This window comes from Lytechinus pictus, chromosome 2 (assembly GCF_037042905.1).
Source record: "Lytechinus pictus isolate F3 Inbred chromosome 2, Lp3.0, whole genome shotgun sequence".
NCBI lineage: Eukaryota > Metazoa > Echinodermata > Echinoidea > Temnopleuroida > Toxopneustidae > Lytechinus > Lytechinus pictus.
In genome coordinates, this window is record NC_087246.1 from 31,471,364 (window position 1) to 31,496,824 (window position 25,461).

A 25,461-nucleotide genomic window follows, 5' to 3' on the forward strand; every position below is an offset into this window, starting at 1 on the left:
CCAGGAGCGGAGAGAGGGGTGAACACTCTCGTATTTAACGTAGCGGAATGTTGCCCAGCATGGGCCCAATTTGGAGCCTGCCTTCTGTGTTGGTCATACCGGGGGCGGGGCAGATGCAAGAAACACACCACTGGCTCATTGAGAATGAAGATTTTCAATTATAAGGAAACGGGATCGTAAGAGATATTATCTTACTGCATTCTGTTTTCTGGTTCCAAACATTATGCTTTGAAACGGATGTAAAAGCATATTGGATATCTATCCTTTTGCTGGATTTACCGATTTACTATTTTATGGGATAATGTTAATTTATTGAATATCACTCAGATGAAAGTTTGACAACGGTCTCTGATGGTTTGTCGGACATTATAACCAGTTTATGGGGGTACCCCCAAATGATTAAAGAACAAATGAAAAAAGTTCAAACAAGTTCAAAGAAAGAGAATAGAGATTAAAAAAATATATAAGAGGGGATAGAAATGATAAAATGGAAAGATCGAGGAGAGAAAACTCATTGAATCAGCGCTGTTTGCACCCCATGAGGTCTTGTATGTCAATAGGCTTGGGCTGCTAGTCCCTGCCGATTAATGTGTGAATAATTATCTCGCTCTGACGCTTTAAGATCAGTCCTGCTGTCCAACCCTAAATCTGAAGTAGACAGGACTGCAGAAAAACATTTAAAAACTTTCTTGCCCTGAAATAAGTTGTTTTCCGATATGAATCAATGATTTTTTTAAATCTTGTCTCCATTTCAGTAACATTGCCTGATTGGAAAATCAATCAAATCAAATCATTAAAAGTCATTGATTCAGCTACCAATTCAAACATGATTACGATTATTTAGGTCAGACAGGAATGACCAGACATCAATAAGCAAAGAAGTCAGTTATTTATCAAGACATTCATGATTTTTTTTCACAATAAGGATACTACCATCACATTAATTCTTTCAGTTTTGGCAGGTATGCTCTCTATAGGTGGTTTCAGACCGCCTCGAAGTTCGTCAGTTCCAGGTATTCTCTGATCGGGAAATTTACCCCGATCAGAAAATACCAGGTATTTTGGTAATGTGAAAGCAAACTACGCGTAATTTCCCCGAAAGAAAATACCCGCTAAATAGTAGGTACTTGGCGAAATTACGAGAACTTTCGCGGGGATTTTTCCAAGGTCGCAGGTATTTTGGCAATGTGAAAGCAATTTACGGGAACTTTTAGCCCAGCGTGTCGTTGGGCGCGGGCGCCGTGGGTGGCTGCTGGGCTAGTGGTTTTGAATCTCGCGCCTTGCCTGCTTATTAGACCATACTGCGCATGCTCCTAACTTCAGGAATTTATCCCGCAGGGTATGTTTCGGGGCGGTGTGAATGCAGGAATAATTAATGGGTATTTTTTAGCCTAATAATGTTCTCGTAATTTAACGGGGATTCTTGTGATCGAGGCGGTTTGAAACCGCCTTATGTATACATTGACACAGCATGGGTACACTCTAAAAATCAAGGATTTAAAATAAATCCAGATCGGCTGTGAATAGTGACCAGCCGAATATTACATTTAGTTTTAAACCTTGAAGATTTAAACATAAATCTAAAAGATTTGAATTTAAATCCTTTGAGATTTGAAAGTTAATCCTAAAGATTTAAAATAAATCCAACATTCGGCTGGTAATCATCCACAGCCGATCGATCTTGATTTATTTTAAATCCTTGATTTTTTAGAGTGTAACCCACATGGTCTGCCTCCTGGATGCTCTCAGGAATGGTGTATGAACAACCTTGTTACCTTTATAGACAGCTAATGACTTCCCATCAACTAAATAAAAAGTTTGGGTATTAATGTTGATCATGGTAACACGACATTCGCTCAGACTGTGACAATTGCTCCGGTTTTTATTTTGTCTTAAAGAGAAATTCCAGTAGTTGCAGTAAACACTGATTTCATGAGAAAGTCTGTAAAACCAGGCTTATTTGTCAGTATATCATCGAGGATCTAGATGGTACAGTTACATAAACTGAACTTTGTGAAATCTTGAAATCTACGCTGAAAAATGTTCAGACTGAACTTCCCCAACACAGATAAGCGCACGTGGGACTGTGTATAATTATTGCTTTGAGCGTCGGGCCCGACGCTCTACCCGAATCCTGTGCTTATTTGCTGATTTCTCAGCAATTACACAATTTCTTCCAGAATCCTTTGGCACATGCGTTTTATTTATACAAACAGACACTTTGGTGGTCATTTCATTGGATTCTGTACGAACTCATTTTGATATCGTTACCAAAACTAGCATTTACCTTTAAGGTTTAGAGTAAGGGGTAGGGTTGCAATAGGGCTTGATGTAAGGCTTAGGTTTAGGACAGTGTATCGTCAATTAAATCCAGGGTTGAAGTTAGTAAATCGATATAAGTGTGCGGAATTTATTGTGGAACAATTGTCGCCAGAGCAATGTCATGGAATTGTTGTGGGAAGATAATCATACCATTTTCGACTTTTGACAATGTTTATTCATACCTTTTATAAACTACTGTAACTGAAATTCATCATTATTGATCAGTTTGTTCTCGTTTGCAAAATGTGTGAGATCAGGAATACCAGGTTCAGAATTTTTTCTTCCCCTCGTGCTTCCTGTCCTTCAATTCCCTCCTCCTTTACCTCCACTGCACCCCCCCCCCTCCGTCTCTACCAACGCTGTTTACACTCAACTCACTGAATTTCCCTATTCCTGACCAATTTTCTCCTTTGCTCTTTTTTTCTCCTTTCGTAATATTCCTCTTTTGAAACAATACCTATATATTGCCTACTATTGTTTTTTCTAAATGTTCAATGATGTAAAACTTTCATCTTTTGTCTATAAAATAACCCATTGCCCCTTCATTGCGCTATTCTATTGAAAATCCTAATGCGAGACAGCTAATGTTTACTCACCTGTTCTCTGAAAAGAATAATCTTATTCCTCCATACAGAATGTTCATAGGTAAAAGAATATTAGAATCTAACAAAAATAAGGAACAGTGTGTGTGAGTACATATACATAATTGAAACAAATATCAAATTCAAATAATGAACATGATGATGAATATTAGTAACAAGTGGAATGCCTCTGGCCGTCTCACCTGCATCACGCGATTCAATATAGCAGCAGTGCTGATTTTGAAAACTACTATAACTCGCACAAGATGTTTAGTGATACTTGGTTACTCTTATTTCCACGTTTTATGAACTAGACCAATACACTTATAGAGATATGATGGCAATTCAACAAATACCCCCAACGTGGCCAAAGTTCTTTGACCTTACATGACCTTTGACCTTGATCATGTGACCTGAAACTCGCACAGGATGTTCAGTGATACTTGATTACTATTATGTCCAAGTTTTATGAACTAGACCAACACACTTTCAAATTTATGGCTGTAATTCAACAAATACCCCAATTTGGCCAAAGTTCATTGACCCTAAATGACCTTTGACCTTGATCATGTGACCTGAAACTCGCACAGGATGTTCAGTGATACTTGATTACTATTATGTCCAAGTTTTATGAACTAGACCAACACACTTTCAAATTTATGGCTGTAATTCAACAAATACCCCAATTCGGCCAAAGTTCATTGACCCTAAATGACCTTTGACCTTGGTCATGTGACGTGAAACTCATGCAGGATGTTCAGTGATACTTGATTAACCTTATGTATAAGTTTCATGAACTAGGTCCATATATTTTCTAAGTTATGATGACATTTCAAAAACTTAACCTTAGGTTAAGATTTTGATGTTGATTCCCCCAACATGGTCTAAGTTCATTGACCCTAAATGACCTTTGACCTTGGTCATGTGACATGAAACTCAGGCAGGATGTTCAGTAATACTTGATTAACCTTATGGCCAAGTTTCATGAACTAGGTCCATATACTTTCTAAGTTATGCTGTCATTTAAAAAACTTAACCTCAGGTTAAGATTTGGTGTTGACGCCGCCGCCGCCGTCGCCGCCGCCGTCGGAAAAGCGGCGCCTATAGTCTCACTCTGCTATGCAGGTGAGACAAAAATAACAACTCTAAAAAAAATAAATGCATTGGAAATAAGTTACAAACCGCAATTTTATGAATGTTGGCAAACAGTGTGAAAAAATCAACACAGCCATTTGATCAAGATTTTCATTTTGAAGTATAAAAATACTTTGCATATAATTCTATTTTCATTGGACACTGACACACTCATTTGGCTATTTCACAGGATTGCACTTTTGTCACTAACTTTCTTTAGTAAATGTAATTATGTCAAATCAGTAAGGTTTATTTGTTTACTCACATGCAATTCATTGAATAATTTGTTTTCAACAATACAAACGTCTTCCTCTTCCCTTTTTTGAGTTGATTTTGTCATACTTTTCTTTCAACCATGACACTGCAGACTGTTTGTCTATCCTTATGTTGCACTGCACAATACTATTTTTCCTTACACATTTCTCCAACCATGGACCTTCTAGCTAGTAGGTCCATGCTCCAACCACATAAATTTGTTTTAATATAGGGCCTACATAAATTATGTTAACAGCATTATTCGGTCTAAACAAGCTACTATTCAGACGCAGCCAGCCCAACTGAAAATCCAGCCAAAAAACATGGTTATCGTCCAATTTGGACAATCATTATCATTAATTGGACTAATTAGCAACACTGATACAGCATTGTGACGAACTACTGCCCACCATTGGAGCTCAATATTCATAAACCATGTAAACTATCTTTGGACCTACCCACAATATAATGGTCAGATACTATCAATAGTCCATTTACAGTGGTCAATGAATGAATGAATTGAAGAAAAGAAAGAGAGAATCAATACAACTTGAGTTCAAAGAAATTTGTAAAGGATTATCAATTGAGTGCGGGTCAATGACCACACATGTGTAAGGGAGAGAGAAACAAACTCACAAAACACAGCTCATTTGGTCAGGATTAGATTGCTGACCCCATGTCTGATGGTGAGTTGAAAAGAAAAATAACATTCTACAAAATGTAGGATAATCTCAAGAAAATTAGCTGTCCAATTGGCAGATTTAAATTATTTCTATATCTTCACCACTAATTGGACTACTCACATTTTGTAAAGAGCATCTTTGGACTCCAAGGCAACATAAATGCCCCCCCCCCCTATTCCAAAAGGTTATTTACATCCATGCTAGTCTCTCAAAATTGAGGGGTCAAAATAAGAGAAGTACATAGGTGAATATTGACAAATGTGATGGTCATCATTACTATATATTTCGTTAAAATGTAAATCAGCTTTTCAATTGATTTAAATCCGTTGATTGGGAGGGGATTGACTCTTTTGAAACTGCGACTTTAATGAAATGTCATTTTCAACTATCAAAATGAACATTTTTTTTTCAATATAGAAATGACAAGGAAAGGCTCTCAAGGGAAATATGAGTTCAACAACCTACATGTAGATGAGAGGTGCACATAGTTCCCACATTTTGGACTCTTCCTATAAACTTCAGGTCTCACTGTAAACAATAATGATAGGATACTGTGTACCTGCTTAATGTCATCTGCCCTTTTACAAGGTGATTCCCCAAACAGAGTTTGCTGCTTTCACATGCTTGCCAATAACCCCCCCCCCTTCCTACAGAGAAAGAACATTTTCAAACAATCACTTAATTTATGTGACACCATCACAGATTAATCAGAAAAAAAAGGAATACATAAACAGTTATGACGAATTCCCTCATTTCCAAGAGAAAATCAATGATTTTAACTAAACATGTAAAAGCAAAAAAAAAACCTCACTTGCCATATACATTTTCCCCTTTTCACAAATCATTTTTGGTAAATGAACTTTGTTGTCGCAGTGTTTTGTTCTGGATCATTCAAATGTGGCTGTAATTTTGATACAGCCCATTTTCTCAAACCATGTTCCATTATTAAAGTCACTTCTTTATAATCATACTAGTATATCATAAATAAAATTGTGTAAATGGGACAAAATGTATGGCAAGTGAGGGTATATAGGCCTTTACATAAGAATGACAAAGTGGAAATAAATTGAAGAAAATAAGAACAGAAGATAGACAGGGTTAATAGTGTTCAGTGGATAAATTCTGTATGACTATACATGGTGGTCTTTTATGTTTTATTTTTATTCTTTTATGTTTTGTTTTGATCTATTGATCAAATTCGTGTTCAATTGGATTCTTCATCCCGTTAACCTAATGTTTCCAGAACCTGTGCGTGCAGATTGTTCAGAGTCATACTTATTTAGATTTTTCTGGATTATTTAGTCTAGAACACCAAACCTATGAACCTCACTTTCACCAATCAAAAGCCACACAGTAAGAATGTTGTTCAAACTATTATACAATGCTAATGAACCTTACAGTAGTAGTTTAAACAACAATGCTTAATTTATTGAGAATTGAATATTCAAAAATAAACTTTGTTGTTCAAGATTTTTGACACCTGTTTAAACCTTTTGAACTACTGTAAGGGTCATATCAGTGTTGTGTAAAAACATTTAAACAACATTTTTGGCAGCCATGGATGCCCAGTTGCAGGCCTTGACCCCCTTCTCACTGCCCTTGCCCTACGATATCAATAATGAAGGCCAGAATAAGTCTTAATATTAAGGAAAATATTTCAGAAAAGAATCAAACTTGAATTTACACATTCTACAGCAACTGTTTTATACAGTCACCATCTGAAGCCAAGAGAGAGAAACAGCAAGAACTGTTGGTTAGAAGGCACAATAAACAGGGAAAAATATTATCTTGATTGGAGCCAAAAGGGCGTTAATTCCTAGACATGACGTCCTTTTGGCTTGGTATCATGAAAGGAACGGAAACAATAATGGGAGGAGCAGCAAAACAGGCCCGGGTCTGTCTACTGCGTTCTCAGGAAGTTGTTCGAAAACCGCAGCGGTAATCTTTTGTGCTCTCAATTTTCAGATCACGCATCAACGATTCTACCCAGATCAAGAATATAAATAGGTGGTTTCAAACCGCCTCGATCACAAGAATCCCCGTTAAATTACGAGAACATTTTTAGGCTAAAAAATACCCATTAATTATTCCTGCATTCAGACCGCCCCGCAACATACACTTCGGGATAAATTCCTGAAGTTAGGAGCATGCGCAGTATGGTCTAATAAGCAGGCAAGGCGCGAGATTCAAAACTACTAGCCCAGCAGCAACCCATGCACGGCGCCGCACCCAACGACACGCTGGGCTAAAAGTTCCCGTAATTTGCTTTCAGACCGCCAAAATACCCACGACCTTGGAAAAATCCCCGCGAAAGTTCTCGTAATTTCGCCAAGTACCTACTATTTATCGGGTATTTTCTTTCGGGGATATTACGCGTAGTTTGCTTTCACACCGCCAAAATACCTGGTATTTTCTGATCGGGGTAAATTTCCCGATCAGAGAATACCTGGAACTGGCGAACTTCGAGGCGGTCTGAAACCACCTTATGAGACCCATTTGCATGGTGGAAAACAAACCAATGGGGGAAACCACTAGGTGCTTCTTTTTTAATTAGATAAGATTTGTAAAATACACTTATTCAGAATACCAAGTAAAATACATATGGTTCATGGTTTGTTTGTGTTTTTTTTATAGAGAAGTTGCGAGCACATGTTGCTGATGCATGAAGGAGAAACACATTCAAACTTGTCAAAGGCAATAATGAGCACAAAAATTAATAATCAATAGAAGGAAAAGGAGGGAGAAAGGAGGAGGAGATGGAGGAGGAGGAAAATGAGAAGGGGGAGAAAGAGGAGTAGGAGCAGACAGAGAAGGATACAATTAAAGATTAAAGTAAACTAAAAAGTTTTTTTTTTCTAAATTCAAACTCTCCATTTACATTATCAATCGCAACATTCTAGATGGACAATGGATCATGCTTCTTTATGAAGGCAGAATGAACATTTTTAATCACTTATCACAAACACACATTTCAATATTAAGAACTATCTATGCTTTTTTAAAGCAAATTTGTGCTAAAGTATAATGCCCATGCCATGTTGACATGGAAGATTGGTCATAATGGGGTGCACCCATAAAAAAAAAAGTGTTGGAATTTTGCAAACTTTCCGTCTCGATCGAAGCAGTATCACATTTGTTATAAGGGCAATAGCATTTAAAATTTGATTTCGCGATTAAGCTTCCCTAGAAACGCTCGTCAATAGCCTGATTTTAACCTGAAAATGGGGAAGCATAAACGCACCTTAAATCATAATCAACCCTGCTGATCTGAGATAAGATTCTCCCATTGGCCATACAACTGCCAAAATGAATAATACATCTCATTTATCATCTCATATTTCTAACCACAAATGTTAACTAGGGTACGCAGTTGATTTTCAAAATATACTATAAAAAGGCCACAATGCACTGTTTATTCTAGTTTTGTCACTGAAAATTAACTAATCAATCCTTCAAACTAGTTGCAGTTCAGAAAGATTATCCTAACTTCGATTACCCTTTTTTTTCCTTGTTTAATTTGAAACACCATACAAATACTATAAACCAAGGATTATTTGAAACTACGTGTACTTTTTGTGAAGACAATCTGTATCACACTCATCAGTAAGATACAGGGCTTGTCAAGCTAAAGAGGACCATGAGAAACAACAACAAACGGAAATAAAAAAAAAGAGAAAATTTTCAGCCTGGATTACCACTTGAAGTCATGGATAGAGGGTGGGTAATGCAAAATAATACCTAATTCAGTTTATTCTATTCCACTAAGAGCAAAGATCAATGAAGATGTTTGTGAATGTTTATTTGCACTAATTTTGCATACATCATACCTTGCCAAAATTTCACCATTGTACATTGTTATTGGAGTGCAGGAAAACAACAAAATGCCCTGTAACTGTAACACAAGCTCAATGGGGAAAAGTACCCTGACAAAAAGTATATTGTATAAGGTTTGAGACAATATATCAAAGATTAAAGCTAAATTACAGTAGTTGCAGTAAAACACTAATTTCGTGAGAAAGTCTGTTAAACCAAGGTTAAGTATGACTATATCATCGTGGATCTAGATCTGGTACAGTTACATGAACTGAACTTTGTGAAATCATAAAATCTAAGCTGAAATACGATCACACTGAAGATCGCCAACACAGATAGGCACACGTGGGACAGTGTATTATTATTGCTGGAATAAAGACCCGACGGAAGTGACCGAATCTGCGCTTATTTTGCTTAATTCTCAGCAATTACACGATTTCTTCCAGAATCCTTTGGCACATATTTTTTATTCATACAAACAGACACTTGGGTGGTCATTATATTAGATTCTGTAAAAAGTCATTTTGAGATCGTTACCAGAACTGGAATTTACCTTTAAAAGAGCTATTAGAATTTCAATTTGACTTGTGACATCATATGCGAGCAGCGTTCCCATTTACATTGGAGTAAAAAAATAAATGAAATGTTATTTTCTAAAAATATTGAAAATGGTTTTTATCACACCTTCAGTATATATATCAACAGATAAATAATTTCACACCTGCTCATGACAGAAAAAATATTAATCATTCGACAATTTTAATTTGTGCATTTTATACATTACATAACTGCTCATACATGGCATCACAAATAAAAAAAATTAATAACTTTCCTAATCTTTGATGGATTTTCCTCAAACCTTCATTTTTGTGGTATTTTTACAGCAAACTTTTCATTAGGGCAAACTTTCCCTCAATATACCACTTACAGGTCATACATGTAAGGTCATTTTTTGTAATCAACTATATATATATATGATCGATTGCTAAGTTTTGGGTTACTGGCCCTCGAATTGTGAAAATGACAACCTAAGAATAATCACTAAAATATCTGTACACCAAAATGTTACCTAAATACAATACCATGTTATCTAGACAGCCAAATGATCACAATACATGTATCCCTTATCAAAGAAAAATTAGACTGTATACTGTTCAATTGACAGAACTAAAGGACATTCTAGTCTCCAGGAGAAGAAACAAATTGTGGAGAAGACCAATAAATACAACGAAATGTCAAAATATATACAGAAGTATCAGGAAGTCTTTCATGGAAATCACTGTGTATATAGAGAAGTACAGTGTACATGTAGTTGCGGAGTGTATTCTGACTGTAAGGGATTACGGACTGTCAATCATTATGCCAAAGAGAGACCCATTTAGTGTGCAGTAGTGCAAGTAATGTAACAATTTGACTGCCCCACAGTTAGATTTACTGTACTCAACACTCCTGCACAACTGATGTGTGTAACACAAATGATAATGCATGGCCCTGGGTTCTAAAGGCTTATTCTGAAAGGTAACAATAGAATCACACCGATTGTTTGAGGGTATTATAAAGGTTCTCTTTTCAGGCAACTTTTGAGGTGCATGGAAAGGGCAATGGTGTCTAGGACTGCGTGCTGTTGCCTATTTGAGGATTCTGAAGGATCTCTCAATTTTGGTGACACTATTTTTCGGGCAAGATTATCTGAAGTTTACAAGAAACCCAGATCGATGCATTGTCAACATGACTGGTTTTTTACAAGAGCAATGTGATTGTTTAGGGAAAGGGCAGTCTGTTAAACTCACTAATATCAAATTTCCTGGTTTGAAGTCAAATAATTATTAGGAAATGCTGATTTTGTCATGAAACTTCCATTGAAAATAATATTTTTTCTCAAGGCAACATAGTTTTATTTAAAATGTATTAAAAAAAAATCCACTTTTTTTTTTTTTTTTTTTTTTGGGGGGGGGGGGGGTGCAAATATAAGTAAAAGCCTGAATAATCTATTTCAGTAAGAACACAACATACATGTACAATCTAAGCCAACTCACTAAAATCAAACGAGCATAAAACTAACACATTCAGTGATTATTTTATCGACATCAAATGTAAAATAACAAAAGTTAAACGCATTTAATTGTATCCAGGAAAGGTGAATTAGAAACATGTATAAGGCTAATTTGTGGCTGGTTTTTAATTCGAAATGTCTGGCTGAACAAATTATAAGGGTCATTCCATGGGGTTGGGGCAATTTTTGTGACATACCAGAACTCCAAAACTGTGTCTCCTGTATTAAAAGAACACAAATGTATGCATAAAATTACCAGCAAAAATAAATGGTGTCTCATCAAGTTTTACTTCTCAAGCATCATGATGTATTGCAGATTCACACCTGAAAATTTATTGAAAATGTTATGCCAATGTGATGTCCATGTAACAGTGGTAAAACTTTGTATTTGTTTTGCAGCAAATCCATTAAAGATCCCCAATTTCCAACTGAATTACTATGATTGGACATAATCTTTAAATTGACACATCAAACCCTAACCCCATTTGAACTGATCTTCTCTATGTAATGAACAAGCTGATACCACCGTTAAATGGACATATAACACGATTTTGTTGCCCCAACCCCATGGAATATTGGAATGACCCTTAAACTTCTACAGATAAATCTTTATTAAACACACTCATAAACAATCTCATACTCCCTTTCTCTATTAAATCTCTTTCTGGTCATTCCTCCACTTCAAATTCTCTTTCCTTGATCTTTCTTTTAATCCTCATTCAAGGATTTAAAATAAATCCCGATCAGCTGTGGATAGTGACCAGTCGAATGTTGGATTCATTTTAAATCTTTAGGATCAACTTTCAAATCTGAAAAGATTTAAATTCAAATCTTTTAGATTTATATTTAAATCTACAAGGTTTAAAAATCTAATATTTGGCTGGTCACTATTCACAGCCGATCTGGATTTATTTTAAATCCTTGATCTTCAGAGTGTAGCCTACCAATTCACTCTTTACTCCTTTTCTACTCATTTCTATCACCAACCGATCCTCAATAATTATTAATAATACTATTACTAATTACAATTTTATCTATAGAGCTTAATAAATTGAAACAACCTCACTGAGAATTTACATACATTTACCCCGGTCATCAGTTTCTATACAAGGTATGCATTTGTTCACAAACTTCAAAGCTTTCTTTATGTACATGTACTTCCCACCAGGCAAGCAAGCAATATAAAAAATACCATATTTTTTCAATGCAAGATTCCTACCCAATACCGTATATTTTGCACATATATGTACCTTTTATATCTTCTCATCTCAATAGTCTTAGGCTTTCAGAAAACTCAAACTTTAAAAGAGACAACATTATTTATCTGGTGGAAAGAGTGAAAAAGGGCCAAAGAGTGACAGCGTTTCCTACACCTGAAATGATGCCCTTCCATATTTTAGATTGTACCTGTGCGTTATACTTCAGAGCATAGAAACTGCTAATTAAATCACAATCACAAAATAAATTATCTTTCTTTATCAGACAGTACAAATTTAAACAGTGACAAGCAGGTGATTGATGTTGTTTTCCTATTTTGATAAATAGCATCAAAGGAGTCATTTTTAATTCATAATAGAAGATGTGATATTTACATTTTTATACACATGGTCATCATAATTTACACATTTCTATTTATAATCTGAGGTTTTCAAGTCAAAAATATATAAACAAGGTAAGAGATAAAAAAGGTAAATCTCGGTTAAAAACCTTTAGGTTGGTTCACATGATCATAATGAATAATACAATGTAAGAATTAGTGAATTTGAAGGGAAAGCCTACCCTCAAGTTAAATATACAGTAAAAACAGAACAATGGGAGAATATCAATGAGGGTTCAATGAAAAACCAACATACATACAAGTATTAATCATAAATTGTTCATTTTTTTTAAATTAGAGACATCACTTTGCAAGTTGCAATATAGCCCTACATGACACTCCACTTTTCAATTTACTGAAAAAATAAATTCTGTATCCTATGGTGTCTAAATTCAAATTAATGGCGACATGTTCAAACATCTGGAAAAGGAGTTTCAAACAGCAAAATCTGCTTAAAAACCTGAAACAAACAAAAGGATGGAAGTAGATTGAACAGGTTTTACATTTGCCTTTGATATCATATTGTTTCATGGATATTCCTTTGTAAATGACAATTTTTTAATTGATCTATTTTGCACCCAAATCATTTCAATAAATATCCATAATTAGTTTCCTTATCATAGAAAGTTGGGGACTACACATGTAAAGTGCATTTTCATCAGAAACTCAAGATCCCTTTTTACACCTACAGGTATGTCATTTTTTTAAATCTTCATTTACATGTACCGGTATTATATTTTCTGTGCAAAAATTCATTGATTCATTCATAATTTAAGTACTTAAAAAAAAAAATTATGGGATTCATAGTTCACAAGGATTACATGTTGCAGCTCACAAGTGACATTTCAATATACAAAAATTGAAAACATAAATATTGTACCTTTTGATGAATTTTCATCAAACTTTATGTTGATATATATTTCTGAGGAGTTTTTTATTCTGCTTTTATCAAACTAACTTGATGAGTGATGACAGACATGGCGGACTTTCCCTTGAACCATGGAGCTATTATAGCTCCATGCTTGAACTGTCAGAAAGAACCAAAATATTGACCAATATATGTACACAATATCAGAGTGGAAGAATTACAATCATGTTCCATAGTGTCATGCATATAATATCAATTGATTGAAAATATCTTCACCTGTACATGTAAGATCCATGTCAACAAAAGATACATTTTTAGCACCAAATTGTAAGAAAGAATATTGAATTTGAATTAAAAACAAACACAGACAAGTTCAACTAGTTTCATGAAGTCATACAAGATTGTGATGTTACCAGCAGCATCGCAAAGAGAACAAAGTAAATTTGAAATGTAAGTCGGTGAGTCACATGTGAATCAATTATAATGAATTTCTTGACCACATCATATTAAAAGCAAATATTAATGGATCAGATGTTTCACTTCACATGAAGTGATTGGCAATAATGGCCATTTTTTTTTCTCAATTCAACAAATATTTACTGTGGTGCCAACATGTAGAAGCCAAACATACAATTTGTCAAATAGGCTTTTATATATTATTATGATTTTTCAATGATTGTACATGATAGATGATGAACTTTCCACAATTTAACCAAGGCCTGAAAACACAGTTTATTAGAAACAATTCAATTTTACCTTCAACAGTAATTCATATTTGATTCAGATTTGAGAGTGAAAAAGCTTAGAACAGAAAAATGCCCCTAAACCCTAGTATCCTACTAATAAAAATAATACAACCCATGCATCCTACTGTACATGTACAGTAGGTAGATTCAAATTTTGATTATACATGTACATGTGTAATACAATGTAACATTATAAATATGGCACCTAAATACATGGAAGTTGAAATTAAACTTATTTCATTAATGTTTCATACATGTTTATTCATGATTATCAGATAATAGAAGAGGGGAACACCTCAGTTTTGTGTAATACCTCGGTCACATTTGGTCTACGGCGGCCGTACGGCTAGTCGAAAACAGCGGTTTTATTCATTCATTTATTCAAACCACCTATATGTAGCTGGTACCAAAAAAATGTTAAAACGGCTGTTTTCGACTCGCCGTACGGCCGCCGTAGAGCAAATGTGACCGAGGTATAAATGTACTTTACATTACCAATCCTACATGATGTACATGTACATGTATTTTATAACATCTCAATTATATATTGTACCCTGTATGAAAAAAAAATCTTCTTTTATATTTCATTGAATTAAAAGCTAATGAAAGGAGCATTTTCTGACCCTGGCTTGCTTCCAAAATATTTTCCACAATTCTATAGAGCTACGTGCCTACTGCCCAAAGTACACACATTGGAGCACCTCGATGATAAGCCCCAAAGAACGATTCTTTGTCCGCTACAAGAATACAATTGAGCTAATGCATCTCTATCGTTTCTGCACACCTCTCACTAGATCATACAACTTTACAATTTACTTCTTTGCCTGACTTTAACAGTGTTTCATAGTCTCTCTAAATCAGTGTATCGCACATTTTCCACAATACCATGTAGAGTCAGTAATCTCAACAGATCGCAGACTATAAAACCTTAAAAAAGGTAGAAGAGGTACCAAATTCATAACTTAGTGGTTATCCAACTACATGTAATTCATTAAGTTTTCTTACTTATTTTCTGAAAGGGAAGTGTATTAAATAAAGAAAATAGTTTGTTTTGTACAAAATGAAACAAAGTCATTTTCATCTTTTAGACAGCCTAAAACTCTGTAATGCAATTGAATAGGGATTATAGTTTTATGATTAATTGCTATACACAAGGATCCTAATTCCTGACAAACGAAATAAGTACATGTACAAATATAGGCCTACATCTTTTATGTAGATTTCAAATGAAAGGTTTTTCATGTATCCTAACATACTTTTCACACTGGCTCATGCATAAGTGCGCCATCCATCAATTAAAAATACAAATCGTACTCCAACTTCTCTTTTCAAAAGTTCTTTTCACAGAAATTGTGCATTTAACACAGTAGCCCCTTCCCTAAGTCTGTTGCAAAACATTAGGGGCCATTGAAAGGTGGGCAAATAATGGCATGTTGACATTCTCAGTTTTGTAAAAGCTGCCATTAAGAAGATTGTAACACAGGGCATAGCCAAGTTTGCCATGTAAGTAGTAAAATGGTGACAAGCTTTCAAGCTCCCTTTGTTCATTTGGAGGTAAATCAGCTTTCAAGACTAGCAGTCTTACTTCCTTCTTAGGCAAGGATTTTACAAACTGTAATTGTCCAAAAAAAGGTTTTTTTTAAATCAGATGTTTATTCTCTTCAGACACAACATCTTGTAAATATCATTTATGATCTTAATCTAGAACAGCCTACAAGCTGCATCATGAATTTTGCTCTTTCCATTATTTCTCAAATATGTGGTTTCCTTTCATTATGTATCTCAAAACTTTAGACAAATTCAGCTACCGATTACAACTGTGCTATGTCATCCCCATAATTTTCTAATGGGGGGGGGGGGATGTATAATACTAATTGTGTAAGGAAATGACGGCCACATTGAAACACAATACTCAGTGAATACTCTCTGTCAAGACATTTTTTGTAACCACTGCAAATACTCTTGCAATTGTGTGATTCATTTAAAACAGGAGTTGAACAGCTATCCCCAAGTGTTACTAATGCTATTCATACATCTGAACAGGATAACATCTTGGCCACCTGAAATTCCATTCGGCCACCCAAACCTCCTAGGCAAGTGGCCCGGCTGGCCACCTAAAAAAAAGTTAAAGGCAAGCCCTGTAATGACAGTTGCCATGAAATTCATACCTACAAGGAAAACAGTCACTTGTTTAGAGACTTAATAAGTACAGAGGTAACAGAACCCCATTGGATAAAAGTTACTAACTTTGCTATCAAACTATTAGACCCAATGTGCAATGTTCAGCTATATCAAACCAATGATTCAATAAGCACCGCCCCAACTCCCCCAAGACAGGTTCAATGGCAGTTAAATATAGTTACCAATGAATATTTTTTGCTTTTTCTTAGCAACAGGCCCAGGTTTATACAAGCCCCAAACTCACTAACACAAGAAATGCAAGCCTTATCAATCAACAAGTCTCAAAACAAGTAAGAAATCATTACAGTTGCCCATATATTCATGAAGAGGGAGCATTGCAGAAATCAAGAGCATATTTCTTGAATAGTTATGGAATTTTGAATGCTTATACATCAACCTATATGAAGATGTATTTTATAGGGAGAGTGATTTTCCTTTTCAAAAAATGGTCTTTTCCGTTTCTGAAAATCTGTAATTCCGTTTCAGCTTGATCTAAAAATGGAAATTCCGTTTTGTCACTGAAAATGTACACAGCAAAAACCTGAATTCCGTTTTGCAAAGGTGAATTCCATGAATTTTTACATGGAAAGTGTAAGAACCAAACGGAATTTCTGTTTCATTTACCGTTAAAACGGAAAATCACTGTCCCTAGTTTTAACCTTTAGAATAAAAGGGGGCAGAAAAGCTGAATGAGAACCATCTAAAATTAAATCACATCATTATGAGAAAGTAATTGCATTGATCACTACTGACCAAAATCAAAATCTCCTTACTCAATGTACATTATTTTCTCACAAATTGGTGATTGTAAGGTGTTTCATTTGTGCATGGAGCTACTAACACAGATATCTAAATGTACAATCTATCCTGTTTTCCATCACATATTTGTGACCACTCTGATCACAAATAGGCACCTAACCCCCCCCCCCCAAAAAAAAGGGAATTTCTTTGTACAAGATGGGTTACTTTGTCAATCATGTACATCAAACTCTTCAGATAGGGATACGTGAATTGATGTCATGTCTGTTTAATTACAATTCAAAAGTAATTAAAGCAATCTGGCCTACAGAATTAAATGGGGAACATTTCAATTGTGATTGTGGATGCGTGTCCAGGTTACGCACACAAGCTGATGTGGTGTCCTGGAAGATCAGATATGAAACATTCTCTATCAATTCATTGGTCCAGATGACTAGATTGATCGAGATTTCAATAATTTACAAATATTTTTCTTAATTTGTATGGAAGTCAGTGGTATGGAAGTGGAAGTTTTGTTATCAACAGACCTTAAAATTACTTTTAAGTGTTTGGATATGTTTGACTTTTAAATGCATTGAACTTTGACTGTCCATTAATTATCAATTACAATAATGTACATGTATTACGATCCATTATTAATATGGTTATTCAGTACTACAGTTGTAAATCATAGAATAGGATCACTGTAAATTATCAAAAAATAGACTCCACACTCGCAGGTAAAAAACCTACATTTGACTGACTTTTGAATACCCACAGGACCTATATGTAGAGCTTGGGGAAATAATTATTAGACCATGTAGTATTAGAAGAGTGGTCTATTTTTTAAACCCCAAAATTGTACCACCTTAAAAAAATTTGCTGGTTTGCTACAATAAAAAAAAGAACTTAAAATTGAATCTTGCAAGGCTGTTTGAATCAACATTTGTGAAAAAACAAACAAACATTGAGCTTTCAACTAGGTTGGTACCTGACCATGTAACTCACAGATAAACTCAGCTGACCTACAAAGTTTTCTTTAGAGCCATTTCGAGGTTTATAAAGGTAGCATGACGCTTTTGTTCATGTCGAGTTGGAAAAGGTTTGAAAACGATTGGTCATAGGAAAGGAATGCCTGCTTAGTGAGAAAAAACATTTTTTTTTCATTTCAGTGATGTCCATATACTAGTAATACTTTCTTTCTGTTTTTTTTCCTTTTCCTTCATCCTGTTAGTGTGGTTTGAAGAATTTGAACTGTATATGATCCCTACAAATATTTCAGAACAAATTTTTAGAACAGAATCATTCAAGCTCATTCTAGAAATTGAACAATTGGTTGAAATTTAGAGAACAAATTTTTGTTGGTCTTAAAACTCAATTCTAAGTAAAGGTATGCATGAACTCATTCATCCATTTACTGCTTTTCTCCATGGCCCTGTTGCAGAAAGACCTGCAAAAAATCGCAACTAAGAAATTAAAAGCAAGTTAAAACACATGCTTATGATTGGATAAAATCAACTTTCTACATATATTATGTAAGTGTTCAAACAGATTTTTGTTGAATGCAGGGGTAATTAATACCTTGATCAAATTTGCTCTGCGGCGGCCGTACGGCGAGTCGAAAACAGCCGTTTTAACATTTTTTTGTCCAACTACATACAGGGGTTTGAATTTAAATTAATAAAACGGCTGTTTTCGACTTGCCGTACGGCCGCCGTAGAGCAGATGTGACCAAGGTAATAGTTTGCACTATTTGCATCATTTTTCAAATTCGAAATCTTAGGTTTTTTTACATGCTAATCTTAAATCTCAATGAAAATATTAATTTACCAATCTACATCTGGTATCAAAGAATCCTGAATTAAAGCCATCTAATGGAATTAAAATTCTTGAATGTTTTGTCTGTAATAACCTTGCATAGGCCTCTTGAGGTCAACTCCAATTGCTTACATAATGTTGACAGACTCAGATTCTACATGTACATGTTATTCTAAAAGGTTTTCAATTCTTCTGAAAACTATGCTGTTTACATAGTCGTAAAAACCCTTTGTTACAATATGTAGGCCTAATGAAATTAATAAACTGATCATACATTACTGGTACATCAAACAATATTTCTAATGTAAAAGACATATTGATCAACAAAATAGTACTGAAAAAAGTGCTGGTGAACGTATGATTAGTCCAAGTACAATCCAAGAATTCCAGTATGTTTTTTCCAAGATATTCTGAAGTATTCAAAACTGATGTAACATTCACATCCTCATAATATACTTGGAAGAAAGAACAAACAAATGGCTGCACACATAAATGATTTTGAATAGAGAAAAGCGTGATGAAGCAAAGTCAGTTAGTTGAACTTTGAAAGTTGCATGCAAAGTAACTTGAACAAACATAACAATCCAACTTTGGTGAAGAACTTCAATGGAATGTTAGAGCATGAGGTGGCAAAACAGAAGCTCAGCGAGAAACAAAACAATCATGACTGCATAGCCAAAAGCAAAGGTTTAGAGGAAGTATTTGTCTGACCTTTTGGGCACAGATCTTCCCATAATCCTCCTCCTCCTCCTTGGTCTTTGGGTTGATCCTCTGAAAGATACCAGGATGTTTCCTCACTTGACAACAAATTATCCATCTCGAGATCACTTGGCAAAGCATTTTCAACTTTGCTGATTTTCTCAGTGTTTTTCGCTCCTTGCGATTGTTGTTGCGATTCTCCAAGATTAAACTGTTTTCGTTGAATTTTTATTTGTGCTTGCAAGATTTCAAGTGGATGTGCCTCCTCAACATCCTTTTGTTTCACATTACCATTCACAGAGTGGGTAGACGTTGATATGAACTGACAATTCGCTTCTCCAGTGGAAGATCCAATATTGTTAGACTGAGGTGGATACATGTTGTGTTTATGATCCGCACCTATAGGATGATTGTTGTTCAGATGATGGTGACCAAGGGGGGACTGATTATGCATGATAGGGGAAGAACCCTGTGGAACACAATTTCCCGATTCTGGCATTTCCTGATTAGTAGTACTTGACATCGTTGTGTCGGGAGAAAAAACACTATCCAATAAATCTTGCGAAACATGTTCCATCTGATTTCCATCCGCGATTGACATCGCCATACTTATTGAGTCTGAACATGACATTTTCACATCCATCCCCCAAGAGTTGGGAGCAGAATTTGGCGTTTGGGTGGCAGAACGATATCCCATGTCATCAGCTTGATGGGAACCACTCTCACTAAGTGGTGTGAACACAACATTATCAACAGAAAGTGGTCCTTCCATGGATTCCACACTGGGCGGATTCTGAGTTGATCTCTTGCGGTACTTTCGCTTTGGTTTCACAGGAGGCATGCTGCAGGAAATAAGCTGTTCAGTGGAGAACTCTTCGGACTTTCTCCTCCTACGTCCCTTCCGTGGTTTCTCGTCTATCCTCCTCCCAGCCATCTGCATAGGTAGGTTCTGCTCTAAAAAATCATGGTATTTCCCTTGAAAGTCCGGCATCGCCATTGGGTTGGCACCATTGAAATTGTTTGGAAATGCAGCATAAGAGTCCATTGGCATACAATTAGGAGGAGCTGTCATCATACAGCTATTCGGTGCAACAAATTGATCTCCCATGCTGTTAACAGAAGGGGGACCACTTCCAAAACCAGAAAGAGCATCAGATTTTGTCCCAAACCCCGATGATCCATCAAACTTGGTGTTCTTGCCGAGCGGACTCTGAACTTTCTGCCCACTGTTCTGTTTGGGCATCGAACTATCCATGTCAGCGATGATATTACGGCAGGCAGCTGAAAGAGCAGCAATACAGTTCTGAGATCCGTAATTATCACTTGAAGAGTGACTCAAATACTCAGCATGTTGAGAGTTTGCAACCTTCATCAGATCATCCTGCTTACTTGTGTCTTTGATAGATTGAGTCATTCGCTGTAGATGCTGCACTGAATTCTCATTGCTTTCACTAGCTTTCCCTTGGTTTGTATCACTTTCTGAATTTTTGTCACTTGCATGTCCTTTATTCTGGTTCTGAGCAGGCTTGCCCACATTTGAAGTACTATTTGGGGTATGAGGTGCCGAGGATGATGATGAAGCAATCTGATCTGGCTGGTTCTGATTCATTACAGCTCCACTCCCTGACTGGAAAGAACCAGAAACTGATGTACTAGGGGACTGCAAATGAGAGTTTGCATGGGAAAGGTTTACATTAGAATTTGCGACACAAGAAGGTTTTTCAGAAACTGATGATGCGACACAGGTTCCACCATCTAGTAATTCGTCAATACTGGTAGATTGGAAGGTATTAGACCCTGAACATGAAGACTTAGTGGGCTCGCCAGTACCAGTAACTGGTGTAGCAACAGCAGGGTCAGCAATAAAATCATCTGCTGTAGGATTGCGTGATAGTCTAGCAAGCTTCTCTAATTCAGCACTGAAAATGCGATCTTGGTTCAATTGCTGAATCATAGCTTCAGTTTCAGCAGCAGAGATATTACTTGGGAATTCCGCAGAGGAGGAATCTACTTTATCTGTACAACCAGCGGAAGGATAAGGAGCAGAGCCAGTATTTGGGGTGGTGCTCTGTCCGTACATCCCACTTGGAGCAGACAGACTTTCCATTCCTGCATTCGATGGCACTGATCCTGAGAAATTCCGCTGGTTCTGCGCTTGCTGTTGTTGCTGGTTCGACATTCCCATGTTGTTAGGGTAGTTCATGGGTTGTTGCATTTGCATATTGCTGTTCTGCGGAAGTCCATTAAAAGGCACATTTGTTGACACATTGGGTTGATTCTGGGAATATTGGGCATACCCACTCTGTGATCCACTATTAGCCTGCCATACACCTTGCATCCCCATCGTATTTGAAGCACTGCCTGCGGTATTCCTCACTGTTCCTACATTGTTTTGCATATTTCCTGGTCTAGTACTAGTCCTCGAATAGCCTGAACTGGAGTTAGGCATTGGTCCATAATGTCTTAGTTTCTGAAGTGACCCTGGCACCTGGTTTCCACCTGTCATGGAGTTGTACATTCCCCCTCTGGACATCGACGAGCGCTGATTTGGCACCCTCATCCTTGCACCAACAGAAGAGCCATACATTGCCTGATTGTTCCCATATGCCTGGCCCATCATAGCACCAGGATTCACACACTGATTCCCTCGAATTCCCAAATCCGATGACACCGATCCATCACCAGCTACAGTCATGTTCATATCAGAAGAATGCATCCCAGGTGTATTATTGGCTGCATACAATTGGGAGTTTGTGCTTTGTCTTTGAGTTTGAGATGATGGAAACTGGGTCTGATGGTACTGGTTTGAATTGGCTTTATGAGGAAGATGCATATTCACTGGATGAGGATTGGGATATGGAGCCTGTCCCATTCGCGTTTGACTTGTCCTGTCCCACATCTCACTCGATTTCATCATTGCATTTGTCCGATTATAAGCAGCAGGCTGGTTGTGGTGAGAAGCATAAGGCCCAAATCCTTCTCCATATTGTTGACTTTGATTAGACATGTTGGGTTGAGGATAGGAAGATTGAGTCATACTAGCGTTTCTATTTGAATATGCGGAGTCTGTCGAAGATCCAGAGTAGGAATGCGAGCGTTGCATGTTTGAGAAAGAACCGATGCCGACATTCGGGGGCACAGATGCCCGACGATTCGGGGTGGAGCCGCTCATCGTTCCATACCCAGATTGCATGCCTGTATTTGAATGACGATTGTAAGCACTGGCATCCATATTCGGAGCTGGAAAATTGCGATTATCTCCTCCAAGCATGTTCGAGTTCATCCGCTGAGATGGGTTGTGCGATTGTTTCTGATAAGAATTGTGGGGATCAGAATAATTTCCCCCGAATTCAGAAGACTCGTTGATGGAGGGTATATGCGGGTATGCCATTGCTCCGTAACTGTGCTCGCTAGACGGACGGGCCGCCGAGGCATTAGCGTTCGTTGGATAGGATGCTTGGCCTCTTACTCCTCCCCCACCAAACTGACTAGCCGTCCCTCGTCCGTACGAGTAACCCGACATCGCATCGGCCGGCCAAGGCGGGGTTCCAGAAAAGCAGCAACTCGCTTATGATCGAAAATTCCGGCGCGGCCGAACCGCCAATCTCAAGCGAAAATGAATCATTTGAACGAGACGCTTCGATGATACATTGTTATCTGACTGCATAGATGATTATACCTGTTCGTGTTCTCAGTTAGTAATGTTCCGGGTGATGCCACTCAAAACTTAGGTTGTATAGACAAGGCATTATCTCTATCTCAATGCAATCAAAGTGCTATTAGCGGAGCTAAATCCCGATATCCACGGCAAGTCATTATCAGCTTGCCCGCCCGTGACAACTGGCCTTTGTAAAGCTACGCGAGATATCAGCCTTTGAATGGTCGAGTCAACAACAGGGGAGAAAGATTGGCAGCTAGCTCAGTGCAGTGCAGTGGAACGCGAGCGAGGCTCAGCAAAAACCTTGAACTTTTTTTGGTGGATCATGGAGTCATGCAAACTTTTTCCCTCTTTGCTATTTTTTTTAACGTGCGTGCCTTCGTACTTGTAGCAATACATTCAGAAGGTGGTTCCGCAACTTCAAGTTTTACCCAAACACGAAATCAGCAACATCACTACTAGTCCCTGGCGTACCGATTGGGGCGCTTGGGATTTCATGGACCCCAAAAAAAATTTCACCACCACGCCACGAAAACAACAAAATATTAGGAAAAACTGTGAAATATTATATCGTTTTCTGAATGTCAATGTATATCACAAAATTAGATGGTCTATTAAAATGTTCAAAATATTGCTCGTTCGCTTGCAGCTTTACCCCCCAACCCCCCGACACCATGTCTGCCCCCTCCAAAATATACGCTCATGACACTAAATAGCCGATTGTGAGTTTTTGTCTCTTTTTTTTTGTCTGTTTCATATGGGGACATTTCCCTATAGGCCTGTAGGCCTATCATGCAAAATATTGAAGATATTTCTATTTCAATATAAAATCCAACCACTTTATCCAAACGCCAAAAAATGAGATGATAAAAATTCGACCCCCCCCCAAAAAAAAAAAACTGCTTCCCAAAGCGCGACCATTTCCATCCTCGTTTGGGGGGGGGGGGGTGGGAGGTTACCCCGTACCGGGTACCCATCAATGCAAAAGAAGATTAAGCATTAGTTGAGGTGAGGTCTTAATGCCTAATTGCCCCTCTATTCAGACTTTGAATTGGAATGGGAGGGATTTCTTCACCCTCGAGGCTAAAATCGGCCCCGATTATTGTTGATAACACAAAGGGACCCCCATCAGTCGTCATTGGCATAGAATGGCTTCATTCGACGGTATGCAAATTCAATTCGCTGCCCAATTCTCTCCATTGTATTGGAACGTTATAGAAAAATATATGCTCTTTCGGGCCATGCATTGGTATTTTCTATCTTTACAACATCTCTTCAGCCAATAATTTTACATGATTTCATGTTAACAAGATTGATTACACATGACTAATTCGAATCATTATGAAGCAAACGGAAACAAATTTATTATGGAATATGACTGATAATTATGTTCATCAATATTGTCTCCTTTGAGCGGAGAAAAATTAAATGGTGCTGTTGATTCCAATACAACGAATGGACTAGAATCTCCGAGTCATCCATATGATGTAATTTAGTCATTGAATATCATCATCACCATCATCACCACCATCATCATCATCATCGTCGTCGTCATGAATCTATTTAATTATTTGTGATATTTATACAGGGTGGCACATAATGACATATCACCAATTTGGTGGTCTTCCATGTGGCCCTGTTAACAAAAGAACAACAAATAATAATCAATCATCATCCGCCATCACCTCCTCCTCATCATCTTCATCCTCCTCCTCCTCCTCATCATCATCATCACAACCACCATCATCATCATCATCATCACCATCATCATCATCGCCTCATTCCCCTAGAGCACCAACATTTCCACTTGCTCTTTCTTTTTGTTGCTTCCCCCCCCCCCCCCTCCTCTCTCTCTCCTCTCTACTTTACTTGTTATTTCCACTATCACAGCATCATCCATAAGATTCTACGGACCATAGCTGCTCCTCTATCGAATCTAAAACATTTCCTGGCACTCATCGAATTCAGTTCTTTTTTTATTCATAATATTCATAAAATCTTCCGTTTCGTGTTCGGGGGGGGGGGGGTTAATGATATCTAAAAAAATGATAAAATTAAATACTGAGGGAAAATGAGTTGCACTATCAAAGTAAAAAAAAAATAGCACATTGTTTAAGCCTGCACTCTAACAGCAAATTGTTTTAACTTTTTACACAACTTGTTTAAAAAGTTTAAATAGTAGTTTAAAAATGTAAACAATAGTTGTTATTTAGAGTGACATTTTGAACGGCGATTTTACAGTGATGGGTTTATATATCACCAAATATTATCACTCGTATTTTGATTGACGTATAAACCAAGGAGTTTATGTGATG

At 36.9% G+C, this 25,461-nt stretch overlaps 1 protein-coding gene across 1 annotated transcript; it reads right to left on the minus strand.

Annotated features, from left to right (window-relative positions):
* Positions 1-12,356: 12,356 nt before the first annotated feature.
* On the minus strand, positions 12,357-23,521 carry LOC129254404 (uncharacterized protein F59B2.12-like). The gene has a single exon (XM_054892868.2). It carries the CDS (start codon positions 23,009-23,011, stop codon positions 19,451-19,453), a length of 3,561 nt encoding a protein of 1,186 aa, XP_054748843.2. The 5' UTR covers positions 23,012-23,521; the 3' UTR covers positions 12,357-19,450.
* Between the last annotated feature and the right edge of the window lie 1,940 nt (positions 23,522-25,461).